The sequence below is a fragment of the Thamnophis sirtalis genome, unplaced genomic scaffold (genome assembly GCF_051295495.1).
Source record: "Thamnophis sirtalis isolate CommonGarterSnake01/CBP01778 unplaced genomic scaffold, rThaSir2_p1.2 scaffold_4, whole genome shotgun sequence".
NCBI lineage: Eukaryota > Metazoa > Chordata > Lepidosauria > Squamata > Natricidae > Thamnophis > Thamnophis sirtalis.
Genome location: NW_028261384.1, coordinates 77,564,234 through 77,590,258, shown reverse-complemented (window position 1 = coordinate 77,590,258; position 26,025 = coordinate 77,564,234). Strand labels below are relative to the sequence as shown.

At 38.0% G+C, this 26,025-nt stretch overlaps 1 protein-coding gene across 1 annotated transcript in view; it reads right to left on the bottom strand.

Annotated features, from left to right (window-relative positions):
- CNTNAP2 (contactin associated protein 2) overlaps nt 1-26,025 on the bottom strand; it is an 885,336-nt gene that overhangs the window by 30,382 nt on the left and 828,929 nt on the right. Inside the window, exons 19-21 of the mRNA XM_087714410.1 lie at nt 17,154-17,399; nt 16,490-16,623; nt 13,862-13,955 (exon numbers count right to left, since the gene is read on the bottom strand). Coding sequence (XP_087570536.1) covers nt 13,862-13,955; nt 16,490-16,623; nt 17,154-17,399 — 474 coding nt within the window. The remainder of the gene's footprint in view (nt 1-13,861; nt 13,956-16,489; nt 16,624-17,153; nt 17,400-26,025) is intronic.

Genomic DNA, 26,025 nt, shown 5'->3' with positions numbered 1-26,025 from the left:
TTCATGAGGGCATAAGGATTACAGTATACAACTTTCTGTACTTTCATACAACTAGTTAGAAGACTAAAATTGTAGGATAATTCATGTCAGTTACATTAATGATCTAATTCTGGGATTTCTGGGATCATGAATTACCTTCTCACTGTTAAAATAATTCATCATGATTATGTTGCTTAAATTATCAGGTATTACAAGGAGGGTGGTAGCTTAATCAGCTTAGAAACTTTTGAAGGAAAAATACTTTCAATTGCTTTTATTTGCCCTAGGTACATTGTATGATTCAGAAATTTCTTAAGTACATGTGTGCAGTAAATCTAGATGTTAATGATGATTATAGCCATAAAACTGTCTCTGATGTTTCAGTTTTTAAACCAATTAGAAACTGGAATATATACATTTGCATTCACAGTTATCTTTTAGTTCTTTGGTAGCAGATTAAACTAGAGAGCTCCACAATGAAGCTTGTTGTGACTCTTCAATGAAATAGATAGAATTCTTTATTGACCAAGTGTGATTGGACACACAAGGAATTTGTCTTTCGTGCATAAGCTCCCAGTGTACATAAAAGAAAAGAAAAGAAATGTGCAGAACTCCACTATGGCTACAATCATAATCAGGGAGTGAAAAGAAATGTGAGAAAAATGTGTCCAGTGCCATCTGTGGAATAGTAAATAAATGTATTTGGAGAATAATGTACAAGATGTTACCAATGATTGGCTCTGAGTGGTACAAGCTCAACTACTGCTGTAAGCAAGAATTTTTTGTTACCCCCCCCCCCCAGCTCTTACATTATTGGTTGCAATTTGACAGTGGCAAATGCTAATATTCAAAGCAAAACACTTCAAAGAATGAAATGCCTGGTTTTTGTTCCACCATATTTGTCTGCCATGGTCATTCTGTAACATCATATTTCATATTATAATAAAGGGAACATGTATGAAATGTTTATCTTCTCTAGAAGACATAGGCAGATTTTTAGATCTCCAGCATAATTGAAAATCCTATTACAAGAGATTACCTTACTGATAGAGGCCTCATAGAGTTGAGGCCTATGAGGACAAAGCAGGAAAAGAATACAGTAGGCGTGGGATAATTTGAGTTTGTAACAGTAGTGAACCAAGCTCTATGAAGCCAATTGTTTCAGAACAATATTTTCAACAATTGCTGACCATTGGAAAACTAAAAAGCAGAGGGAAGATTCATTGCCATGTTCTTTTGTTTTTTCAAGAACTCAGCAATTTAGCTTTCCTGCTTCTAATAGGGAAACTCCATCCAGTATGTCACTACCTAATCTGTTTTAAGACCATTGAAGTAGTAACCCTAATAACATTTTATAGCATTAACTTTGACATTGAATTGAAGTTTAGGTAGCGCACAGTGGATGTATATACTGTAAAAATGGTTACAGCATAAGACTATTGGCTTTTATCAGTACTGAGGTCTATGTTTCTGGTTTTTCACATGGTATTTTTCTAAAAAGCCTGACATGTAATTGGGGACTTTTAACATGTATTTCCTGAGAAAATGTATAATGGGATATCTTAGCTAGTTATTTTCTTACGAGACTATTTTAGTCTATTTCTCTTGATCTTCTGGGTTAAGGTTGGGTCGAATATTTTAATTTTTTGTTGGAATGCCAATCCAAAAAAAGCACTTGAAAGGAGTTAATTTCTGATAACTGAAGCAAAACTAATATACATATTAATGAGATTATCACCTCATTACATATTCTTATAGTGTAAAAACCTTACAGGTGGGAGAGAATCTGTGGCAGCTGTATTCCTTTTGTTCCTGTGAGCATCACCTGAACAAATCTTTCATCTTCTGAGCAAATTAGGATGATGTTCTACATTATGCATGCCAAGGATTTAATAAATAACAAGTTAGCCAAGGTATATATGATCCAATTTTATTTAAACCAATCAGATCTCAGCTGATTTACTTCTATGAAAGCTCATACAACAATTCATACAACAGTCTCCAAGGCTCAGAGAGCCTGTGATTTAGCAGAATCACATTGCATCTTTTTGGTATTTTATTCCTATGTTTTGTTAAAACAAATTCTAGCTGCAAGGTGCAATTTGGGGAAGAGCATAAACAAAAATTTTTTGTTGTTGTTGCTAAAAATGAAATAACGTAAAAGAGCTTTGCACACAAAACAGAGTATATAAGAAAGCATGCCTCTTCTAACTAAATGCATGGACAGCAGCAATTATACAATCTATGACTGGTAGCAGTTTACCATCTGAAGAGAGCAAGAAAGAGCTCATAAAACAAGAACAGCTGAGAATAATTTCTTATACTCTTACCTGATTTTCTTTCCTTTACTCACTGCTTCTCCTTTGGTAATCATTTCTTTCATGCAGAGATAGCCAAATCTTGGAAAACCTTTATATATAAACCTTTTGTTGGCAAGAGGAATTTCCTACTGAATGACTGCAGCCAGTAGTAAGCCACACAGAAACACCTACTCACACACACTCACAAGCACATGGACATATTGAGTACAGAGAAATGCAGGTGAAGATCTGATGGCAAATCTGGGCTGGATTTTTAAAGTAAGTGGAATACTTTAATTCAATATAAGGGGTGGGGGAAAATGCAGCATGGGAAAAGTGAAAAACATGGATTGGATTTTTGCCCCTTAGGTATACATGCATGCATTTTTAAAAATCTTAACATTTAGATGGAGATGAAAACTGATACTTCATTCATGACATTTCAAATCAGATTAGATTTAGTTACAATCAAAAGGAACACTTCAGTATTTCAGAATTTTAGTAGGAAAGCATATTTTGAAGCATTGTGGCAATTGTTAACTTTTTCTAAATTTTTGAAAGTTTTGAGTGGCTAAAACCAGTTTGGTGTAGTAGTTAAACGATCAGGTCAGAAACTAGGAGCCTGTGAGTTCTGGTCCTTCCTTAGCCATAAAGCCAGATGTATGATTTTGACCCAATATCAAATCACATCTGAAAAACTTTGCTAAGAAAACTGCAGGAACTTGACCGTCAACAGGAGTCAAAACTGAATCAAAGGCACAAAAAAACAAAACAAGCAAAAAGCATATTAGAATCAATACACTATGTCCATTAAAAATAAGTATTGTGCATTATTCCACAAGAAATAAGCACAGAAAATAGAAATGAATCAGGTCTATATGTTTTGTGTTCAACTAATATTCTTTGGTGTGGGAACAATGGATTTACCAAGTACACAAGATTACCTTTGTTGCAATACCTCCTCTGTAATATTGGACTCCAAAACTGCAAGTGTTGTTTTTGATTACAGAAAAATTAAAATGTCATTGGCGAGGTATCAGTTGTGTTTCATTTCTTATATAAATGATAACTAAAGAATTAAAAAGAATGAGGGCATACAGCCACAACTATATTTGAATGCAAAAATCTAATTCATATCTTTAATTTTAGCTCACTGTTTTTTATACAGTATAAAATTTCATACTTTCAAGCAAGGTGACCCAATGCTTGTGAGGAAGTACCATAAAAGATGAGTAAGATAATAGTAATACAGCTACAACATGGGTAAATATTCTTAGACATAAAACAGCATCCTGAGCGGAAGAGTTGAAACAGTTCACATTCAGGATGTGAGGGGCTTATTAGATATTTTCTCAGCTGTCCTTGTAGCTCATGCAGTATATAGCTATTGCTATACAGTTCCTCAATGAAAGGCAAGGCTGGTTGCAATTGTTCTTTTTCAAGTCTTAACTATCTGCTGAAGTCTGTACCTGTCCCATTTAGTTGCTGTACCAAATCAGATACTTACAGAAGTACAAATTACAGACTCAATCATTCCTCTGTAGAATTGTATCAACAGACTTGGGGCAATCTGAACTTTCTGAATTGACGCAGGAAGAACATTTTTGTTGTGCTTTTTTAATGATTGTTCTATTAGGTGTCTATTTCTTAAAGTAATTAACTCTTAAAGTAGTTAAAACCATTTTCTTGACCTGATTCCCTCCCCCCAAATGCTATTTAAAAACTGAAAAGTGAAAGACAATCAGTTCAAGTACCATCTATTTTAACATATTTCACCATAACTCCTAAACATATGGAATAATAAAGGGGCACCAGGAATGATTAAGATAGTAAATTTAGGCATTTTGCGTTTAAATATATATAATCAATATTATTACTAATACAATCAAACTCTACTTCAACTGGAATACCTGACATCCTTTTTTAAAAGCAGAAAAAGTGGAGAAGATGCTTTTCTGCCATGGTTCCTGCCAATTAGAATATCATACCCCTTGAGGTAAGATCTCCTTCAATCCTCTCAGGTTTCTGAAAGAGCCTGATTCTGCCAACTGGCTTGGGGTCCTAATAGGGGCATCTCATTTTGAAGGTGGCTAGTAACAGAATAAAAGAGCTGGAAGGGACCTTCTAGTCCAACCGCCTGCTCAGGCAGGAAATCCTATATAATTTCAGACAAATGGTTATCCAAACTCGTCTTAGAAACTTCTAGTATTGGAACCTCTGCAACTTCTGGAGGCAAGTTGTTTCACTGATCAACTGTTCTGTCAGGAAATTTTCTCCTTAGTTCTAGGTTGCTTCTCTCCTTGATTAATTTCCACCCATTTCTTCTTCTCCTGCCTTCTGATTCTTTGGAGAATAGGTTGGCTTCCTCTCCTTTGTGGAGCTCCTCAAATATTGGAACACTGCTATCATATCATCCCTAGTCCTTTTAATTAAACTAGACATACCCAATTCCTACAACAATTATTTATGTGTTTTAGCCTTTAATCTTCTAATTACCTTTGTTACTTCTTTCTGTATTATTTCTAGAATCTCAACATCTTTTTAACATTGTGATGAACAAAACTGGATGCAGTATTCCAAGTGATCTTACCAGGGCATTATGGGGTAGTATACTTCTACAAATTATAGACTAGTAGACAATCCCATCTCTGCCCTGTTGATGCATTGATTCTTTGTATCTGTTTTAATAACACTTCTAATGTTTTTAACTGTTAATGTTTGATGTTTTAATTCTCCAATTGTTTTATTCTGTTATTTATGATATTGTAAGCCATTGAGAGTTGCTTGGTAGAGAAATGGGTGGCATACAAATTTAGTAAACAAATAACTTGAGAGTGAAATAAAATATTATAATGTTTTAGTAAGTTAGACAGAATATTGTAATGGTTCTTTTATTTTTAATAAATTTATGATCTGGCATTAGAAAGTTTGCTACTTACTTTGAACAAGGTTTCAGGTCCATAACTGATACCATGAACTGCAGATACCCGAAGCTGCTACCATGACATATCAAGACACAGTATAACCACAAAGGTAGAAAATCTCTACTATTTAGAAATGATTGTCCATCTTTTCCCCAAGGGTTCAAGATAGCACTTTTAGTGCTCTACCCTCAACAGCCCTGTGAGTTAAGAGAGAATGACTGACCCCAAATCATTCAATGAGTTCCACAATAGTTAAGGATTTGAACCTCTTAGATTCTCTGAGTCCCTCACTTTATTAGTTCAAAATACTGCTGGTTGATTAATTCTTTTATGCAAAACTATTATCTCAACATCTTATATACAATATTAATTTATATGTAGAATTAATTTCTCTGACAGAACTGTGGCAATTGGAAAAAAGCATATGGCAGAAAGATGATAGGAAATAGCTATGATATAGTATAAGTTTTTATTCTCACAGGAAACCCACATGTCACACATTGGTATAAATCAGTTATGAATTATCATGGCTGTTATACAGTATGAATTCTTCCAGGAACAATCTGCTATTATAAATCAAAATGAGGCAATAAAAGAATTCTTAAATGTTTTAACTAACTCAAACTCAAATTACATAAGATGGAGAGAGAAAGAGGCAGAAAACCAGGAGTTTGGTAGCACTATTTTCTTCACCACGATAGATTAACACAGTGCTCTCTCTCTCTTTCTCTTACATAGACACAGAGGAAGAAAGAGAGAGTATGTGTGCTTAATGTTTAAAAATATCCAATAGGCACCAAAAAGGTGCAGTAAAATGGAGATATTTTGAAGCTTTCTTAAGTGATGACTATCCTAACCTTAAAACATGTATTTTGTCTCCAGTCCTCAACCTAACAATGCTTTAGAATTCCTTATGTGAAATTTGTTTATTTCTTTGGGCTGCAATTCTGCTAGTTTTCCTAGATTTTTATAGAGACTAGACTACAGAATGCATAAGGTTGCATTTTAAAAATAAATAAATAAATCTCACTCCAGAAATCATGACAATGCCATGTTTCAATGATAGGCTAAACCACTATATCCTTAAATGCCATCCCTAAGAACCCAGTCTTTACAGCTCTTCAGAAACAAATAAGATGGGGGATGTGTGGATATCCAAGGAAGAGCTTGGGAAATGGAGATTATAGGAGCCCATTTTCCATTCTTCTGTCTGCAGATATTTGAGTTGATTGATGCGCTTCCAGGCAGCGTTTTTGCCGTTTTCAACCTCGTTTCTTCGACCGTGGGGAGCCCTGGACCTGCGCCAGACTATTTATCGCCCCATGGAGGAGGTGGTCAGCCTATGACGGTACTGGGTGAGAGTGGGCAGCTGGTTCTATCTGCTGCCACTGCGGCTCTCCCGGATGCCCCCTCCCTTTCCCTTTGGCTCAGCCTTTCCTTTCGGCGCAGCCTCTCCTCCACTCTGCCATCACCGCTACAGGGCCTCTTGTTATTTGACACTTGGCTCTTTTTAAACGCGGCTTCTGGACTTCTAGACTTTCGACCCCGGCTTCATTTATTATGACCATCGCCACCCGATGCCGCCCCAAGCCTACCGCCTCAGATAGGACCTTACTTTTGGCACTACAAATTTTGGATAGGCAGGGCACCTGGAGATTGACCGATCATCATTCCTGGCCTCGGCTAGAGCCTCTCCCACTTCTTCTTCTCCGTTTCCTCCTCCGCTTTACTCTTTCAAAAAATACCATCGCTGCAACGAGCATGAAAATTCTATGGTATACCGGCAACGCCTGCAGCTTGTTTCCTATTACATTCCTTCAGTGGAAGGGGGCAACGGAAGACGGTGAAGTTGCGGGTGGGGACTTAACGCCTTTTCATCTGATGCATCCCCCCCTTCAGTCCGCCTCAGCCACACCAGACTTTGGCCCCCTGTGTGGCACCGCTCCAGGTCTACAGGAGAGAAGGGAAGACGAGATACTCTCCCCTGCACTGTCACTGGTTTTCCAGCCATTTGAACTGTATGAACTGCTTGCAGGAAATTGAAATCTGCGCAAATTTTTCTTGTATGCGGAATGAATGTTTGTATGTATGAAGATGAATGATCCCACGTTTTTATACTAAATTAATTATATATTTTTTGTATTACTGTTCTATTATATGTTTTTAACGGTTACAATGGGGTATGTATGAAGAGAATGCCTGTGCGGTATATATGAGAGGACTGAGAGTGCGGCCTGAAGCCCCCTCCACTGAGTGCAGAAGCAGAAGTGGATGGGGGCCCAGACCCACCTCTCATCCTAGAGTGAATGGTATGAATGGCCTGCCGGGAAGAATGGGAGTCGGGGGAGGTGGGGAGGGGTCTACGAGGATGGGGGCACTACGTCACAGCGATCCCTTGTTCTGGCCCTGAAAGCTCAACTCAAGGACCTGGTGACAAGAGAAGTCAGGGCCCTGGTCTCTTCTTGTGAAGTTGACCTAGGGGGTCAAGTGGGCTTGTTTCTGACGTACCTACCTCCCAGCTGCATCACAACAGCCCTGCCTACGCCCTGCCTACGCTCCTAGAGTCAGTAGCCAGACTGGCGGTTGAGTTCCCCAGACTAATAGTACTGGGGGACTTCAACCTGCCATCTCTCAGCAAATGCTCTGATGGAGCTCAGGAGTTCATGGCTTCCATGACAACCATGGACTTGACCCAGGTAATTCAGGGTCCGACTCATACAGCGGGACACACGCTCGAACTTGTGTTTCTCTCGGGGCAGTGGAGACGTGATATTGAACTAAGGGGAATAGAGATCTCGCCCTTGTCATGGTCAGATCACTTCCTGCTGAGGCTTGACTTTCGAAAGCTACTCCCCCACTGCAGGGAGGTGGGACCAATTAAATGGTTCCGCCCGAGGCACCTGATGGACCCATTGGGATTTCAGAAGGAGCTTGGAGAGATACCTGACTCCCTTGCCCACAATCCGACAGAGTCCTTGGTCGCCGCTTGGTCGCTGCTTGGAATACAGCAGCGACGGAGGCACTAGTTCGGATTGCGCCTTTGCGGCCTCTCCGCGATAGTGGATCCAGGAGGGCACTTGGTTTACTGAGGAACTCCGGGAGATGAAGCGCCAAAAGAGACGCCTAGAGCGACATTGGAGGACTAGCAACTCCCAATCTGACCGAACACAACTAAGAGCCTTTATTAGGACTTATTTAGTGGTAATACGAGCGGCGAAATGTACGCATTTTTCCGCTCTTATTGTGTCTGCAGAATCTCACCTGGCCGCACTGTTTAGGATAACCCGCTCCCTCCTGAAAGGGGAGGACACGGAGGAACCCTTACAGGGAAGGGCTGAGGAATTTGTTCAGTTTCTGTTGGACAAAATCACTCAAATTCGGACGGACCTTGACTCCACTTGGACAGTACTAGCGGAGATGCCGAGGGAGGGCCTTGATCAGACTTCTTGGAATGAGTTCCAGCGTGTCACTCCTGAGGAAGTGGACAAGGCCATGGGAGCGATGAGTGCCTCCACCTGTTTACTGGACCCATGTCCCTCCTCGTTGGTCTCGACCAGCAGGGAGGTAACACGAGGCTGGTTCCAGAGGATCACGAACACCTCTCTGCAGGAAGGATCTTTCCCGCAACCTTTGAAGGAAGCGGTGGTAAGACCCATCCTTAAGAGGCCCTCTCTGGACCCAGCTATCGTCCAGTCTCCAACCTCCCTTTCTTAGGGAAGGTTGTTGAGAAGGTGGCTGTCACAGTATCCCTGCAGTCATGTGATTGTCAGTTATAATTCTTAATTTTGATGTTGCAGTGTCCCCTGGACACATGATTGTCATTTATTACTTTCAATGCCAGTTTCCAACAAGCAAAATTAATGGGGAAGCTGGTAGGAGGTGGCAATCTTGTGATTGTCAGATGTTGCAGCAGCACAAGATATTTTGGGACTGCCAGAAATTTCATCATAAATCAGAGTCATGACATTATCTCTTCTGATTATATCACTTAGTGAAAGAGTACCTAGCCTCATTTACCATTTGTAAGCCAAGAATATTATAGAATACAATAAAGCTTCTACAACTATAGAGTAATAAAATATACCAGAATTATAAGCATTAATATTTATAAAACCAGGAAGACTAACTAAACCTAAAAGGAATTTGTTATCCTTTTAAGTTAGCATAATGATCCAAGATCCAACAAGAATATCAATAATGTAAACAACAGAATAACAATATTTTAGTATCACCCTGCCAACAAAAGTGTGTATAGTCAAGTCTGTGGTTTTCCCAGTTGCAACGTATGGCTGTGAAAGTTGGACCATGAGAAAGGCTGAGTGCTAAAGAATTGAGGCCTTTGAACTGTGATCCTGCGAGTCCCTTGTATTGCAAGATGATCAAACCAGTCAGTCCTAGAGGAGATTAACCCTGACTGCTCTTTAGAAGGCTAGATCCTGAACATCAAACTCAAATACTTTGGCCATCTAATGAGAAAGAAGGACTCACTGAAGAAGAGCCTAATACAGGGAAAGATTGAGAGCAAAAGAAGAAGGGGACGACAGAAAATGAGGTGGCTGGATGGAGTCACCAAAGCAGTAGGCATGAGCTTAAATGGATCCAGAGGGTGGTAGAGGACAGAAGGCCTGGAGGAACATTGTCCATGGGGTCACGATGGGTCGGACACGACTTCGCAAGTAACAACAATTAGTTACTAATAAACTAAAATACAGAATTATAAAACAATTGATGGACGTGAAATAATATGATACTATGATCTTGTAAATAATCATACAATTATTCTTTTTCTGCAGGCAAGGTAACAGGTAATAAATATCAATTTTCAATCTGCCTTTAGATATCTGGCTGGAGTAAGGTTAAATATCTATTATTTTCTGCCTTATTTTAACTTTGGCTTGATCATAAATTAAGGCTACCATGGCTTCCAGAGAGTAGCAATAACGATTAAACTTATATAAGATGGAGCATTTCCTTATGCCAATAAGAGAAAAAGATCACTAGATAGAATACTATTTTTAACTAACAAGAGTATTTTAATTGATAAGGATATTAAACTATATCATTCTATCAATCTGAGTGATGTACATTTGTTTCTAGTTAATTAAGGAGTCAGAAAACTGAGCACAGATTTCTCAAGCTATCATTTACTTATCATCACTGATATTAAGATTGTGATAAATATTATACTTACATATTTCTATTTTTATTATTTGCCTCATAACTTTCTTAAGCAGGTAAGAGTGCTTTAACCAATCATATTTCAAAATGGTTGTAGAGATAATTCAGACATCTCTACTTCCACATTATTTCATGAAGTACAATTATGAAATACATTTATGAAATATATTTCAAATAATTTAACTATAGTTTTTTTAATTTTTATTGTTGTACAAAATCAAACTTGCCTAAGGTTGGTACTAGCATCATCACCACTACCATTAACACAACCATTACCCCCATCACCCCCCCGCCAAATTTTACTATTTCAAGCCAAAAGACTTCTATACATTTTGAAGAGGAGGGAATCAGAAACAGTTGATGGAAAAATGTGGAGGTAATGCTCTTGCCAGCTTTATAGTTTTGTGAAATTTCTCCTAAAACCACATGGGCATGAACACTAAAACTGATGAGCACCCAGTTTTGTGCTTCAACCTCAGAATGGAAAAAAGGGATGCATAAATTATGACAAGCTGTTCTTGCTGATGCTTAGGGTTTCAGTGAATACATTTCTTTCTCTCTCTGTCTCTCGCTTTCTCAGCCATGCTGAGTAATAGATGAGAATAGATGAGAAAAAGGAAGTAAGGAAATTGCAAAAAGAAAAGGCTAGTTATCTTTACAAAAATATTTAATTGTCTCAGGAACCTTCAAAAAGCATAGCATCCAGGCATTTCATTAATTTTATTATTTTTATTTCCCCTCACTTCTATGTTTTCTACACATAACTCAACCTCAACATACCTTCTTCTTCCTATTTTCCCCATAACAAAAACCTGGGAGGTGAGTTGGGTTGAAAGAGTGTGACTGGCTAAAAGTCACCTAGCTAGTTTTCATAGCTAAGCAATGGTCTATAGCAACTGTCTTTTAATAACAGATGAGTCTTCCAAGTCAGTTAATGTTTCCTAAAGGACCAACTTAAGATACTTTTATTACTAATGCAAAGAGTAAGATAGAAAGGTAAACTCCATCTCCATATATAGAAGCCACCACACTGCAATTTGATTTTACTTCTAAACAGTGACGTGCGGTGAGGTTTATGGCTGGTGAGGCAGTCTTCTCCCCCCACATCCCACTGTCTAAAGTGCTTTCTTTCTTTTGCCTGCCTGAGCTTTGACAGGCGGGCGAAAAGAAGCGCTTTAGACAGTGGGGTGTCGGGGGAGAGAAGAGAATGCTCAGGCAGACATAGAGGCGGGCAAAAGAAAGCAAGCTGGTGGGCTGCCGCTTTCTTTCTTTTGCCCAGAGGCGGGCAGCTCAGGCGAGCTGCCATGTCTGGGCAAAAGAAAGCAATAGCAGTAGACTTAGCAGTAGACTTATATACCGCTTCATAGGCCTTTCAGGCCTCTCTAAGCGGTTTACAGAGAGTCAGCATATTGCCCCCAACAATCTGGGTCCTCATTTTACCCACCTCGGAAGGATGGAAGGCTGAGTCAACCCTGAGCCGGTGAGATTTGAACCGCTGACCTGCTGATCTAGCAGTAGCCTCCAGTACTGCATTTAACCACTGCGCCACCTTGGCTCTTGCCCACCACCAGAGGTGGGCAAAAGACCCGTCTCTGCTGGTGGGCTGCCGTGGACACAGAGAAAGAAAGCTGGCGGGCTGCCCGCCCTGCCTCTCCTACCCCCTTCCCTCTCAAATTGAGAGTTTGTCTGAGTGAAGAAACACACACACACACACACACACATACACAAATTACTTGCAATTACTTACAAATTACATTAATTTTTAATTCTTCCTCCTCCCTCCGACCCACATACCTTTTCCAGCTGTTTCACAGAGGATTTCAACTCTGCTCTTACCTGCCTTCATGAAAATGTAAAAATGTAAAAGGAAAAAGGCAAGAACTGCTGAGGTCAGGCTGAGCTAGCTTCTGCCAGAGTCCCCAATGGATGACTCTGCTTAACTGTTTAAAAAAGCCTCTAAAAAAACGCCCTCTACAGGAGGAGGCAAGAGAACCATGTGCCTCATCTACATAAGGAATTTTTCGGCTTTTAAACCTTTCTTAACTCTGCTCGAGTGATCATAAAGTCAGACTAAATGAGGCACGTTGTTCTCCTGCCTTCTCCTGTAGAGGGCACTTTTTTAGAGGCTTTTTTAAACAGTTAAGCACTAAGCAGAGTCATCCACTGTGACTCTGACAGCAACTAGCTCAGCCTGCCTCCCCTGCCAGCACGTCACTGCTTCTAAACATAGGGCAGGAGGACCAGGAAGTACAGAAAGCTTTGTGCTTTAGCATCTGAGGCTACTCCCATTGTTCCAAATATCTGCTGATCAAACCTAATTCTGGCAAAGCTTATGGACTATGGGTAGTCCTCAACATGACCATAACTGACCCCCAAATTTAGATTGTTGTGAGAAATGTAAGTGAGTTTTGCCCCATTTTATGACTTTCCTTGCCCTATTCGTGAATCACTGCAGTTGTTAAATTAATAATCTAGTTGTTATGTGAATCTTGTTTTCCCCATTGACTTTGCTTGTTAGAAAGTCACAAAAGGAGATCACATAATTTTGGGACACCGCAACTGTCATAAATGTGAGTCAATTATCAAGCATCCAAATGTAAACCATGTGACCATGGGGATGCTACAATATTCATAAGTATGAAAAATGTTCATAAGTCACTTTTTTCATTGCCATTGTAACATTGAACAGTCACTAAATTAAGTGTTGCAAGGTTAAGACTATCTGTACATGAGTCATTTGCTTTAGTGTTATCAAAAAGGAGGTTTGAAAGTGCTTGACAAGTAAGACATAAGAATTCTTTGGAGGCAGGTAGAATTTAGAAGTACAGAATTGGAGTAAACCAGAAATCATTCAGAACTTTAAGATAAATTTCAATTTACTAAAAAATAATGTTGAATACAAGAAACTCCCAAAAGCTGCCTCCTCCTCTACTTCCTCTTCCTCCTCCTCGTCTCTAGGCCTTCCAGCCCCTGCTTCAATAGATTTGCAGTGAGAAAAAAAAATACTTATCCCTATCTGTCCATTAAAGGATGGAGAAAAAGTGGCTACTATTTTTTTCTTGCAGCAGGGGTCAGAGAATACTGAAGTGATTCATTGTCAGCCAATGTGGCTTAGTGGTAGGAGCTGATTTAATTTTTTATTTGTATTTCTTATCTTTTAATCATCTAGCTCCTTCAGATTTGCTAAAAAATTAAGTATGACTTCCATTTTTATATCACAATTATTTAACGGCCTTTCAAAGATATGAAAAATGATGACAAATAAAAACTGAAATCATTGATTTTCTTTTGAAAACTGATCATATATGGGGCAGTGTATACCAGAGAAGCAGTGCCATTGTATGTATTTGTTTTATTTATTTTGCAATTTGGAGTTTAACTCTAAACTCTAAGTAACTTACAATTAAAAAGAGTTGAATGATGTACTAATTAAAGCTAAAATCCATATAAACATAAACAATTTCTGAAAAAAATGTTTACCTATTACTTTTCCTAGAAAGAGTGACTTCAGTGAGCTGAACTGAAGGCTTGATGATCCTGGTATAGTGTAGCTTATTGGGGGATAAAGGTCCAGCTAGAGAAACATGAAAACAAAGATGTCAAACTTTGAAGATTGCAGGCTAATAAAGTTACTGAAGTGGATCTTCCCTGATGATATGCACTGCTCTGCTTTCAGATGTTCTTGTTTTATCCCTGATAAGCAGTTTACCACAATTGGCATAATTAGGCAATCAAGATCAGGTCATCAATCCTTTGAAAACATACTTCCTAAATATGGCATTCATTCAATTCCATTCCACCTCAAATTAACTTGGTCACATAAAATCACAAAAATCAGGAGGCTAGTGGCACCTTATCTGACTAATACATTTTATTAAAAGGTATACACTTTCATAAACTGTCCCCTTAGACTAACACAGCTGTCCTGCTATAAAATGCACAATAATTTCCATTATCCATTAAGTGAGAAACTAAAATTAAAGGCATTTATTTAATCTCGCATTCCTGGTAGATTGCAAAAGAAATTTATTCAAATTTGACACAGATCCAAATGGCAAATTTGATATCAAATTTTGATAAGATTGAAGTGAGAGTAAGAGAAAAAAAGAGAGCAGTCTAGGCTTAAAATTGAGCTTCAGTTTTTTGTTTTCAACAAATTAGATTTGTTGAATTTGGATTTCTTTATTACAAAATAAAAAATACCCCATATTTATTTTGGGATAATTTGACATTTCTATTATTTGAGATATAGAAATACATAAAATCCATTGAATTCAAATTTAAAAGTTCTTTAAATATTTTTGACTTTAACATAACTTGAAATTAGGGAGAAAGAGGAGCTAGAAACAGGGATGTAGAAAAAAGAATATAAATTTCACAGCTCAATAAGTTTTGGTATACTGTTATAAATGCAATCTTCTGATGTTTAAACTGCTCTTTTGGTTTGCTTATATGTTCTATATAAAATATTCAGATGTTCTTGGCCAAGTGCTGAAATTGGCTAAAGGCCCAAACAAAGAAGAAATTGGATGTAAATTATGCCTTGGCTAGAAAACTTTAAAATACAATGTTAAAAATTCAGTGCATTTGGGAGCTGTGTTCTTATCCTTTGACAGAGATAAACTATTAACAGTTTAGTAACCCAATATGTTTTTTTAAGAAATGTTATTGGATGGTCAAGATAATAAAAAAGAGCCTTTTTATACAGACTATCAGAGTTTATTAGTGTACTGGAGTGATACTACACAGTTTACAGGAATATCATTGTGAATTTTATTATTTGCCACTATTACAGGAATGTGGGTATCTTTTGCCAAGAAAATAGTAATTTCCATGAAACATAGCCAGTTGTGTATACAGACAATATGTATATCATAGATCTCACAAGCTCAACAATTAAAAAAACAACAACCCCCAAACAACTATCTCCATATGAAATGGCTGCCAGACTCAGCATTTCTGGGAAAATGCACTCAGAAGGTGATTGATTGGCCTGGAAATTTATAAGTTATTGTTTTGCTGGCAGGAATCTTTCCAGAAGCTATGATATGGTGCCATCTTGTGGCTCTCAAGGAGTAAATCAATAGAAGAGAAAGATTTGCACAGCTCCCATTCTTGGTATAGTTTTTCTAATAAACCTTAGGGGGAGAACTAACAATTACAAATACTATATGGATGTGTTACTTGCCTAGACATGTAGTTGAAATGTCATCATTAATAATTTTATTGTATACTATTCAGAGTCTTGAAAGTGATATAAAATGATTAATAAACAAATACATTTAATTATAGTTTGAGATTTTAAAAAGTGTTGCATTTTCTCTTTAAAAAGAGAAACATGATCTAAGAAAAATATTTATGAACATAATGAATATATATTTAGAAATTCCTTTGGCAAAAATGTCTAAATATATCTATTACTAAAAAATAGTAAATTTCGTACCACTTGAAATTCAGTACTATGGTAGTGTCATGCATGTTATGATTCCATATCACAGTCATATATGCTTGTAGGAAACGTGGGATTTAAATCTAATGAATAATTGAATAGTAAATATATAATATTTCTTTTAAATAAAATCTGACAAGGGACACAATTAGAATAATCACATTTAGCTTTCAGAAAACATGAAACAGGCTAGGAAGCAGAGGGGATAGTCATATCCCAAGCAAAATAAAACAATTGCTTTCAAGTTCTACATAAATGTCTCTCTAATATTAAGGCTTTAAAAATAGTACTTAATGATAAAAATCAAAATTTTAATCAGACTTCTCCAAGGCCTGTCGAATAAACCACATCTTTCATTCCTTCTTTGATATTCAATTGTACTATGATGCAATTAGAAACATAAGTCAAATGATTTCTTGCATAAAAAGAAGATAGAAAATAAGTAACAATAATCCATTATCTATGTTCTTTATCTTCTATTTCAAAGATGGAATAAATGTTTCATATATAATTGATTCATTGATTGCTTGAGGTTTATCCACATTTTGTCTCCATGTAGCCTGTAAATTTGCAAGTTAAATTTTCGTAGGATATTTAAAACTTAGCAGTGATATTATTATTCAGCTTCATCCGTTATAAAGTCATTGGTATGCCTTTACCTGGAGGACTATGTCTTTTCCTACCCGTGTGATATTCACACTGTGTGGCTGTCCATTTGACACATTCCTGTGGTCTACATTGATGTTATATGGTTCTTTAGCACCTCCAAGTTTGTATCGAACCTGTAAATTTCCTACAAAATGAAGTAATAAATAATTAAATAATTTTTATTTTGTTATTAGATTATTTCATTAAAAATCCCACTTTAAAATTTTTATACTCTTTACCATTATAGAATATTATGTAAAGTTAACCTAAAGCATGCCAAACTCCTGGTGATCTATGCAGGTTTTTTTTTAGCTGCCTTATAGAAGTGGTAATCCCACATGCCACTTGTATGGTCTCAAATTTCTAGAATTTTTCAACATTGTCTTGCCTCTGATTAGCAGGCCCAATCCTTCTTAGCTTCTGCAATCAAGCAAGGTTGGCATTTTACTGTCACCTGCTGACTGTTATAATGAGTTGAAATCCAAGATATATTTACATCCCACAGAGACAACTATGTTGTCAGCAGTAAATAAAGGGTAACTATGGGTTTCCCCTGGGTGCTTTTGTCCTATATACAAAACATGTTCTCAAATATCACTTTTAAGTACCATCAATTTTTTTTGTAGTATGGTGGAGAGGTAAAATACGCAGAAAAAAAAAGGACAAATTACTTACCAGCTAGATTAATTAACACTGCCATGTAGTCCTGAGAATAAGAACTGATGTACAGCAGGATACAAGGAGCTTTGCTAGTGCTGAAGCTAAAATTGATTTCTTCTTTATTGAGATTGAGGTCTGACACAAAATTCTCTGATTCTTTGGAGCTCAAGAGAGTTCTGCTCCCTGAATCCTTCACATTATTTCCTACAGAGGAAAAATTATACCGGAGCCACATTCCTTCTTCAAAAAAGGCTCCAACATCTGGCAGAAGAAGAAGCACACAATATAAAATAAAATGACATATTCTGATAAGCATGTGACAGGTGCTGCTTTTAAAAACATTGGAAAAAGTAATTCACAGCTTCATAGATTATATTGCAATGGATTGGTATATTTCTATTTTCTTTCCTCTCATCATAAACCATTTTACCTGCGGATTACATCCTGGTTTAATATCTTGATGAGTAATGAGACATTTTAAAAAGTCCCCATTTTGTTAAAATAAATTAGCATCTCTACGTTTTATGAACTCAGCTTATGATGTTTACCCTTCCTGAAGGCTTTCAATTTGCACGTTCTTAAATTTATCCACAATAGATGCATAATGCAAATATATGAAATTAGCTGGGGCCTCTCATCTTCATTTGCTATGTTTTAGAAAGGTTGAAAAGAGATGTTAAAATGTGAAGGTAAATGCTAAGCAAAGATAATGTAAAAGGAGCAGTATACACATTTTAAGGACACTTCTTCAGAATTCTAGCATGTTTTGCCATTATCCTATTTCAGAAAAAAAAGTTTTAAAGTATCTTTGATAAGGTCTGGTAAAACAACCTAATATACAAACAACTGTTATTTTCAAAGCTCTCTTTGGTGAATTTATAGCTATCTTTCTATAGCAGAAGCAATAACATTTATTCAAACAATTCAATAAACTATTTTTCCTTCCTTCCTTCCTTCCTTCCTTCCTTCCTTCCTTCCTTCCTTCCTTCCTTCCTTCCTTCCTTCCTTCCTCCTGTTTGGCTACTTTATTAAAAATTAAAGTTTAAGAAACATGAGGGTACTATGAAACATGAGCCAAACCCAATCCCACTTTATGTTTCAATGGTATTTTGAGAGAGAGACAGAGGGAGAGAGAGGGATGGAAGGAGGGATGAAAAGAGATGTATAAGTGGCAAAAAAGAGCTTTGGGTGGTCAGTCTGGCATCTGATCTCAATGGGAAAATCTTGATCCCTTATTCTAGACTTTTGGAGAGTAGAAGAATGTAAAAAAAAAGAGATTTTGTATAGATGGGGAATATAACTCTTACAAATATTCAGCAAACACTCCCATGGTTTGCAGGCCTGAGTTACAGAATTGTGGTCTATGTTTTTGGATTCAAGATTCAAAAAACAACAAAGTGGTGGAAAAAACAAACAAGAAAATGATAGGATTCGACCAGAAGTTCCTCAGCAAGACAGACAGGGGAGGTGTGGGCTCCGAAGAGCCTCACATGAACTCTGTCTGACAAACCAATGCAGAGATCCATTTGGATCAGAACATCCCTGGGGGGGGGGGTGAAGAAGGGGCAGCCTCTCATCAGACCCAGAGGGAGTGCAACAGGTATCTCGTAAGTTGGAGATTTGTCCTTTGAATCGGCATTGGGGGGGGGGGCAGCATGACAACACAAGAAGCTGCTGGCTTCTCGCCAAAGCATCCGAGCAGGAGCGTGTAGGAGACAGAATGAAATGCCTGGTAAGAAGATTTAATTAACCCACAGACATAAATCAGAATTTGGAAAAGGCAAAGAACCTTTAGAGTATAAATAATATCGATAGACAGATTGGGATTTTGGCAAAAAGAAAGAAAGGAGAAAAATGGAGGGTTAGCTTACTAGCCCAAAAAGAACTACTTGCTTTAAACAACTTGGAGACAGAAAGGAGAAAGCAGAGAAGTGACAAACCCATTCAAACACAAGCTGGGTAATCAAGAGCTGGGTTATCCTCCTCTCTTCTTTCTCTCCACATTAGCTCAACTAGCTAAATTTAAGGTGGACCAGAACTCTGAAATAAGAACTGTATAACTAACTGTAATTTTGGAACTGGGCATTATGGAAAGGTGGGAACTCGAACAATGTGAAATTATAAAAAATATGCATAAATTATTAAAAGCAAGTCAAATAGAATTTTGAAGTTAGATATTGAGGAATATAAAAAAATATGCATAAATCATTAAAAGCAAGCCAAATAGAATTTTGAAGTTAGATATCGAGGAAATGAAGAAAGAAGAGGGGGGATAAAGAAGTGGTAGAAATGGTGGAAAATAAAAAAAAAACAGACAAAAAACTTCATTGGGTTTGACAGTGGTAGAGGGAAAATTGAAAAGGGGGAATGTGTCACAACAAAAGGAAATAAAAAGCAAACAAAATATCTCACTGAGTTTGACAGTGGCATAGGGAAAACTGAAGAGGGTGGTTACACCCCAACAAAGGGAAATACAAAGGATTTCACTGGAGTTGACAGTGGCTTGGGGGAAATTGAAGAGGGTGGACATGTCAAAACAAGAAAAGGAGAAGACAGGAATAGAGAAGTGGGACAAAAGACTTACTAGGAAAATCAGATAATTAGAAATTGTTATATGGGAAATATAAAGCTGAGATGTGGTTTACTCCTATATATGATAATTAAACCGAGTTGCTAACTGAGTGAATATGATAATGGAAAGATAATTAAATAAAAGTTAAAATATATGAAATATGAACAAATCTGAAATGATTATGTGGAGAATACAGAGTAAGGGTATGTGATTCACTTTTATATATAATAAATAAACTGAATTGTTAACTGATTGAATATGACAATGGAAGGACAATTAACTATAGGTTAAAATATATGAAATATGGACACATATAGAACTCTTAAGATGATGAACAAAGTGAGGTGTGGACTGCTTGTTATTCTACACAGTAGATTAATGGAATTGTAATGAACATTGAACATTAAGGATTGTTATTTAAAGACAAGGATAAGTCAAGACATGAAAAAATGGAGGGAGAACATGAAATATTCTGGAAAATTATTGAAATTGAAATTTAATAAAATTTGTATGCCGCCCAATCCCGTAGGACTCTGGGTGGCTTACAGAAACAAGATAAAAAAAACCATATAAAAATTTAAGAATAAAAATACAGTTATTAAAATTACATACCATCCATGCTGTCTAGGTGGGGCTGGACATTAATCAACAGCCCCAGGCCTGCCGGAACAGCCAGGTTTTGGTGGCTTTTCGGAAGGCCGGGAGAGTGGTAAGGGTCCGGATCTCTATGGGTAGATCATTCCACAGGGCCAGCGCAGCTACGGAGAAGGCCCTCCACCAAGGGGCCGCCATCCAGCATTGTCCAGCCGACGGCACCTGGAGGAGGCCTAACCTGTGTGATCTTGTTGGTCGTTGGGAGGTATGTGGCAGGAGGGGTCTCTCAGGTAGCCAGGTCCTAAACCATGTAGGGCTTTAAAAGTAATGACTAGCACCTTGAAGCGAGTTCGGAGACCAATAGGGAGTCAGTGCAGCTCGCAGAGGATGGGTGCAACATGGGTGAATCTAGGTACACCCAGTATCGCTCGCGCGGCTGCACTCTGGACCAACTGTAGTCTTCAAACACTCTTCAGGGGCAGCCCCATGTAGAGTGCATTACAGTAATCCAGTCTTGAGGTGATGAGGGCATGAGTGACCATTCAAAGTGCCTCCCGGTCCAGGTAGGGCCGCAGCTGGTGCACCAGGCGAACCTGGGCAAAAGCCCCCCTGGTCACAGCTGACAGATGGTGTTCTAACGTCAGCTGCGGGTCCAGGAGGACACCCAGGTTGCGGACCCTCTCTGAGGGGTGTATAATTTCACCCCCAGGATAAGAGATGGAATATCTGGACTATCCTTGGGAGGCAGCATCAATAGCCACTCGGTATTGAGATTATAGAGACAGAACTACAAATTTGGGGGGTGCATTGATGTATAATTATATAAATATAATGATGATAATAGCTGGGAATCATAACCAGGTCTACATCTGGCCAAAAATAGGCTTTTGTGTGGGGGTGTTTAAAAATATTGTGTGTGTGTGTGTGTGTGTGTGTGTGTGTGTGTGTGTGTGATTGTGTATACACACTTTTCTTTTTTCTTTCAAAAAAGAAGGAGGAGGATGTTAAAATTGAAGATATATATTGAAATGGAAGTATAAATACCATCAACATAAAATGGAGCTTGCTCAGAGGCTGAAATACATCAAGTAAATAAGATGAAGAGTGCGGAGTAGAGGAGAAATGTAAGGGAAGAAGAGAGGGCTAGGAGAGAGGGCAGGGAGAGGGAAGAGGAAAAGAGAAAGAAGGAGTGGAAAGGGGAGAGAGGAGAAGGAGAGAGGAAAGGGAAGTAGAGAAGAGAAAGATGACAGAGGGAAGAAAGGAGGTAGAGAGGAGGAGGAGAGAAGGAGAAGAAAGAGATGGATAGGGTATGAATGCGGCACATGGAAAGCAGAAGAGCCAATAATCTTTTTTTGGGATTGATGGTAAGATGAATCGATGTAAACATTTAACAATATAATATAATGTTGGTTATGTAATAGTATACATGTGGTTATTTGTTATGAAAATGAAATTCATAAAAAACTTACAAAAAAAGAAAATGATAGAAGAAATAATTTTCAAACATATCTCGTAATTCTACCATGTTCAACCAGTGCTGAATTCAAAAGCACCACTCTAACACACGAAAGATGCAGAAGAGATAATTGAAATAATCCTGGACATCCTTCTCTCTTTTCTGGAAAACACAGGGAGTCCTCAATTTATAACCACAACAGAACCCAAAAGTTCACCAGCAACATTGTGAACCATCATGGCTGGAAACAGGGAACTAGGGGTAGCGAGGGTGACAGTACAAGGACTAGCGTGCCTCTTCAGCTTTGAAATGGAGATGAGCACTGCCCCCTAGAGTCGGGAATAACTAGCACAAATGTGCGAGGGGAATCTTTACCTTTATCTTTAAGTAGCAAATACACCACAGTAGTAATGAGATTTTAACTATCCTGACGTCAACTGAAAGACAAACTATGCATCAAGTGGGAGATCCAAACCTAGCTGACAACTTTGTCATCCAAAAAGTAGAGGATGGAAGTAGAAGATGTACTGCATTTTTCAGAGTATAAGATGCACTTCCCCCCTAAAAGAGGTTGAAAATTTGGGTGCATCATGTACATCAAATGTTGCATCAGCAATACCCCGAGGGAGGGGGGAGGGAGTTGGTGCGGCAGCAGCAGTGGCAACAGGCAGCTGATTGGTGGTATTCTGGGAAGATGATCCAACTGCCAATCGGAGAGGTGTGATTCAAATAGTTTGGCTGAACCGTTTGTTAAAGTGAGGAAAATCAGCTAATCCCATCACTGCCTGCCCTGTTTGTCAAGCAGTTTGCTGAGGATGCCCTGCCACTGCCTGTTGCCCCAACACTTGCTGCCCTGCCACTGGGCTTGCCCCAACACTTGCTGCCCTGCCACTGGGCTTGCCCCAACACTTGCTGCCCTGCCACTGGGCTTGCCCCAACACTTGCTGCCCTGCCACTGGGCCTGCCACTAATCCCATCACTGCCTGCCCTGTTTGTCAAGCAGTTTGCTGAGGATGCCCTGCCACTGCCTGTTGCCCCAACACTTGCTGCCCTGCCACTGGGCCTGCTACCACACCACCACCTTGGCAAGCTAGAAAAAGGTGGGATAAAAAGCATCACCACCAAATGGATTTGTAAAATCCATTCTGATTGATTGATTGATTGATTGATTGATTGGTACTATGTCTACTTGGAGGAAGTTAGCAGTAGAATACCACAAGGTCTTTGTCCCAATATTCTTCGATATCTTCATAAATGACAGGTGAGGAAATAGAGGGGGAACTCATTAAATTTGCAGATGACACTAAGCTGGCAGGAATAGCCAAAATTCCAGACGATAAGTTAAAGATCCAAAAGGTTCTTGACAGACTTGAGCAATGGGCCCTATCCAATGAAATGAAATGTAATGTATAGAAAAGCAAGATTTTACACTTAGGCAGGAAAAACCAAAAGTACAAATAATGAATTAGGTGAAATATGCTCAAAAACAGTAACTGTGAGAGGGATCTTGGAATCTTAGCGGACAATCACTAAAATATGATTCAGCAGTGTACAACAGCAGTCAAAAAAACTAATGCAATCCTTGGTTGCATAACAGAGGCACAGAGTCAAGATCACAGAAAGTATTAGTACTACTTTATAAAATATTAATAAAACCACATCTGGAATACAGCATTCAGTTTTGGTCACCAGATTACAAAAAAAGATTGAGACTTTAGAAAAAGTGCAGAGAATATCAACTAAGACAATTAAAGGCTTGGAAACTAAAATATATGAAGAATGGTTGCAGGGATTGGATATGGCTAGTCTACAGAAAGGAAGGATTAGGGGTAATATGATAATAGGATTCCAGTATTTGAGGGGCTGCCACAAAAAAGAGGGGATCAACTTATTTTCCATAGCACCAGAAGGCAAGACTAGAAATAATGAATGATAACAAATCAAGGAGAGAAGCAACCTAGAATCAAGGAGAAACTTCCTAATAGTGAGAGCAATTAGCCAGTGGAACAGCTTGCCTGCAGAAATGGTGGAGATTTTAAAGAACAAACTGGATAACTGCCTGTCTGAAATGGTATAGAGTCTTCTGATTGAGCATGGGATTGGATTAGAAGATCCCCAAGGTCCCTTCCAACTCTATTCTGTAACTAACTATATATAATTTAGTTATGGCATATTCAATTTCTCCTCAATCAAGTGTCCACTGATAGATCAGTATGGCTTAAATTGAACCAGTTTTTCAATGAGATAATTTAATATCATTTTTTCATAACATAGTATTCTTTGTAGTCTGTTATTTATTGCTTTCCAGTTCATTCCAATTTTCAGAAACATATTGTCAAAGCTTACAGCAAGCTTGACTATTCTAGGAACAGGTTTCTAGACATGCTGTTCCCTTTTAAAGTTAAAAATTTAAGCAAATGAAGATTTAAAAAACAAGATCAACTTCTTATGCTTAATGCGATATACTTTTGTGCTCATATAAGTGGTATCCTCCAAATATAGAAGCAGACACTGCAAAAGCCTTAAACACAAGAAATCTGAATAATTATTCGGTAAATAAAATCTATGAAGCATTACAAATGTGTTTGTACAATTTGATGTGTATAAATATTTGAGTCTGCCTAAAACACGGATGTCAAATTCACTGCATCACGTTGCCTTTACATGACATTTCGTGATTTTTTTCTCTTTTTTTGAGCTGAGGTGGGCATGGCCTGCATGTGACACATCCGACCCATGGGCCACAAGTTTGACACTCGAGGCCTATAATGTATTTCAACCAATCTATTAAACTGCAGTTGGAAAATAGATTTGTTCCAAGTATCAACATAGGCATCTGTTTACCAATGGGAGTATAATATGCATTAAATTTATAGCCATTTGGAAAACTGATGCCAGCTAACACTTTTCTCTAAAATACGTATTTTGAGTGTTATGCATTGTGTAACATGGTTAAACACTGACAAATTGAAGCAGTGTTATTGTACACAAACACGCTGTGGAAGGTTGATCAGCTTTCATGACCCCAAAAGCTCAAAGATTACAAAATGTCAGGAGGCAGGGGGAGGAATTGACTTTAAGAAGTCTACAAACTGTCCATCAGTGGGGGATTACGTCTGCCAATACTTCACTTTCCTACTGTTGCTATAACAAAAAACAAAGTACATCATAGCCAGAGTTATAAGGAGCAGCACATGGGTGCAAAAATGCAGATGTACTGGTATGCTATTTATTTGGCTTTATAGCTTCCACTGGTTTTGAACAGAATTCTTCCTTCCTTCTTTCACATGTTTGAGCTATTTGTTGATATTCTGCCTTAGTTATGTGCCCCTCTTTCTACTTTTTAGATTTATCACTTTTGTCTTTCAGTTTATCAGACAGTTCTTTGTGCAATTATGCTTGTATCTTTGAGATCTCTTATTTTTCTTCTTTTTTGGACTTGTGCTAGACTGGGCTTTTATCACACTTTTCAAAGATTTCCAAGTTTCTCGGGTTTTTTCTCTGAGATTTCTCATCCATGGAATATTTCTCAAACTCTCTCTAGGTTTATTGAAATCAGTTCAAATTATATTCAAAGAATCCTAGGTAAAATCAAAATGGTAAATCTGGCTAATTTAAATACTACTCATCAATATAAATTCTAGGCTTTCTACACCTATTCTAAATCCATTACAGACAGAAAAGCTAGAAAAGGATCCTCTTGCTTGCAACTAGGCAACCTAGTTCTTCTCCTTTCTTTTGATTATTATCCCAGTTTTATAAATATTGAGGATAACAGAAAGCTATTATTCTCAGTATTAGAATTCCAAATCCCTTTGGAGACAATTTGGCCCACTGGAAAAACAGTATCTAGTGGCTGAACCTACATCTCTAGTGATCTTTGGCTCAATAATAAATACACTAATTAAAATGATGATGATGAGAGAGTGAGAAAGATACACACAGAGAGATGATGGATTTCATTAATTCAGGCTGCTCAGCCTGAGTCAAATTTGCTTTATCAGATCAGAGAAGTAAATGATTACTGATTAGTTTTCAAGCTGCTTTTGAGGAATGAAATTGCTCTTAATGTTAAATTTATACAAGGGCAGCATTGCTGTACGAGATGCACAAGATATCAATTTAGTAGTGCTAATTAAGAGAGCACCAGGATATCTAACTGCTACACCTGCAGAATGCAGCCCAAGAGCCTAATTTCAGAGTTGCTTAAGTGCTTGGCATAAGTGTCTGGGAAGATTAGCATTGGTCTTTATGTCTGAGGATTT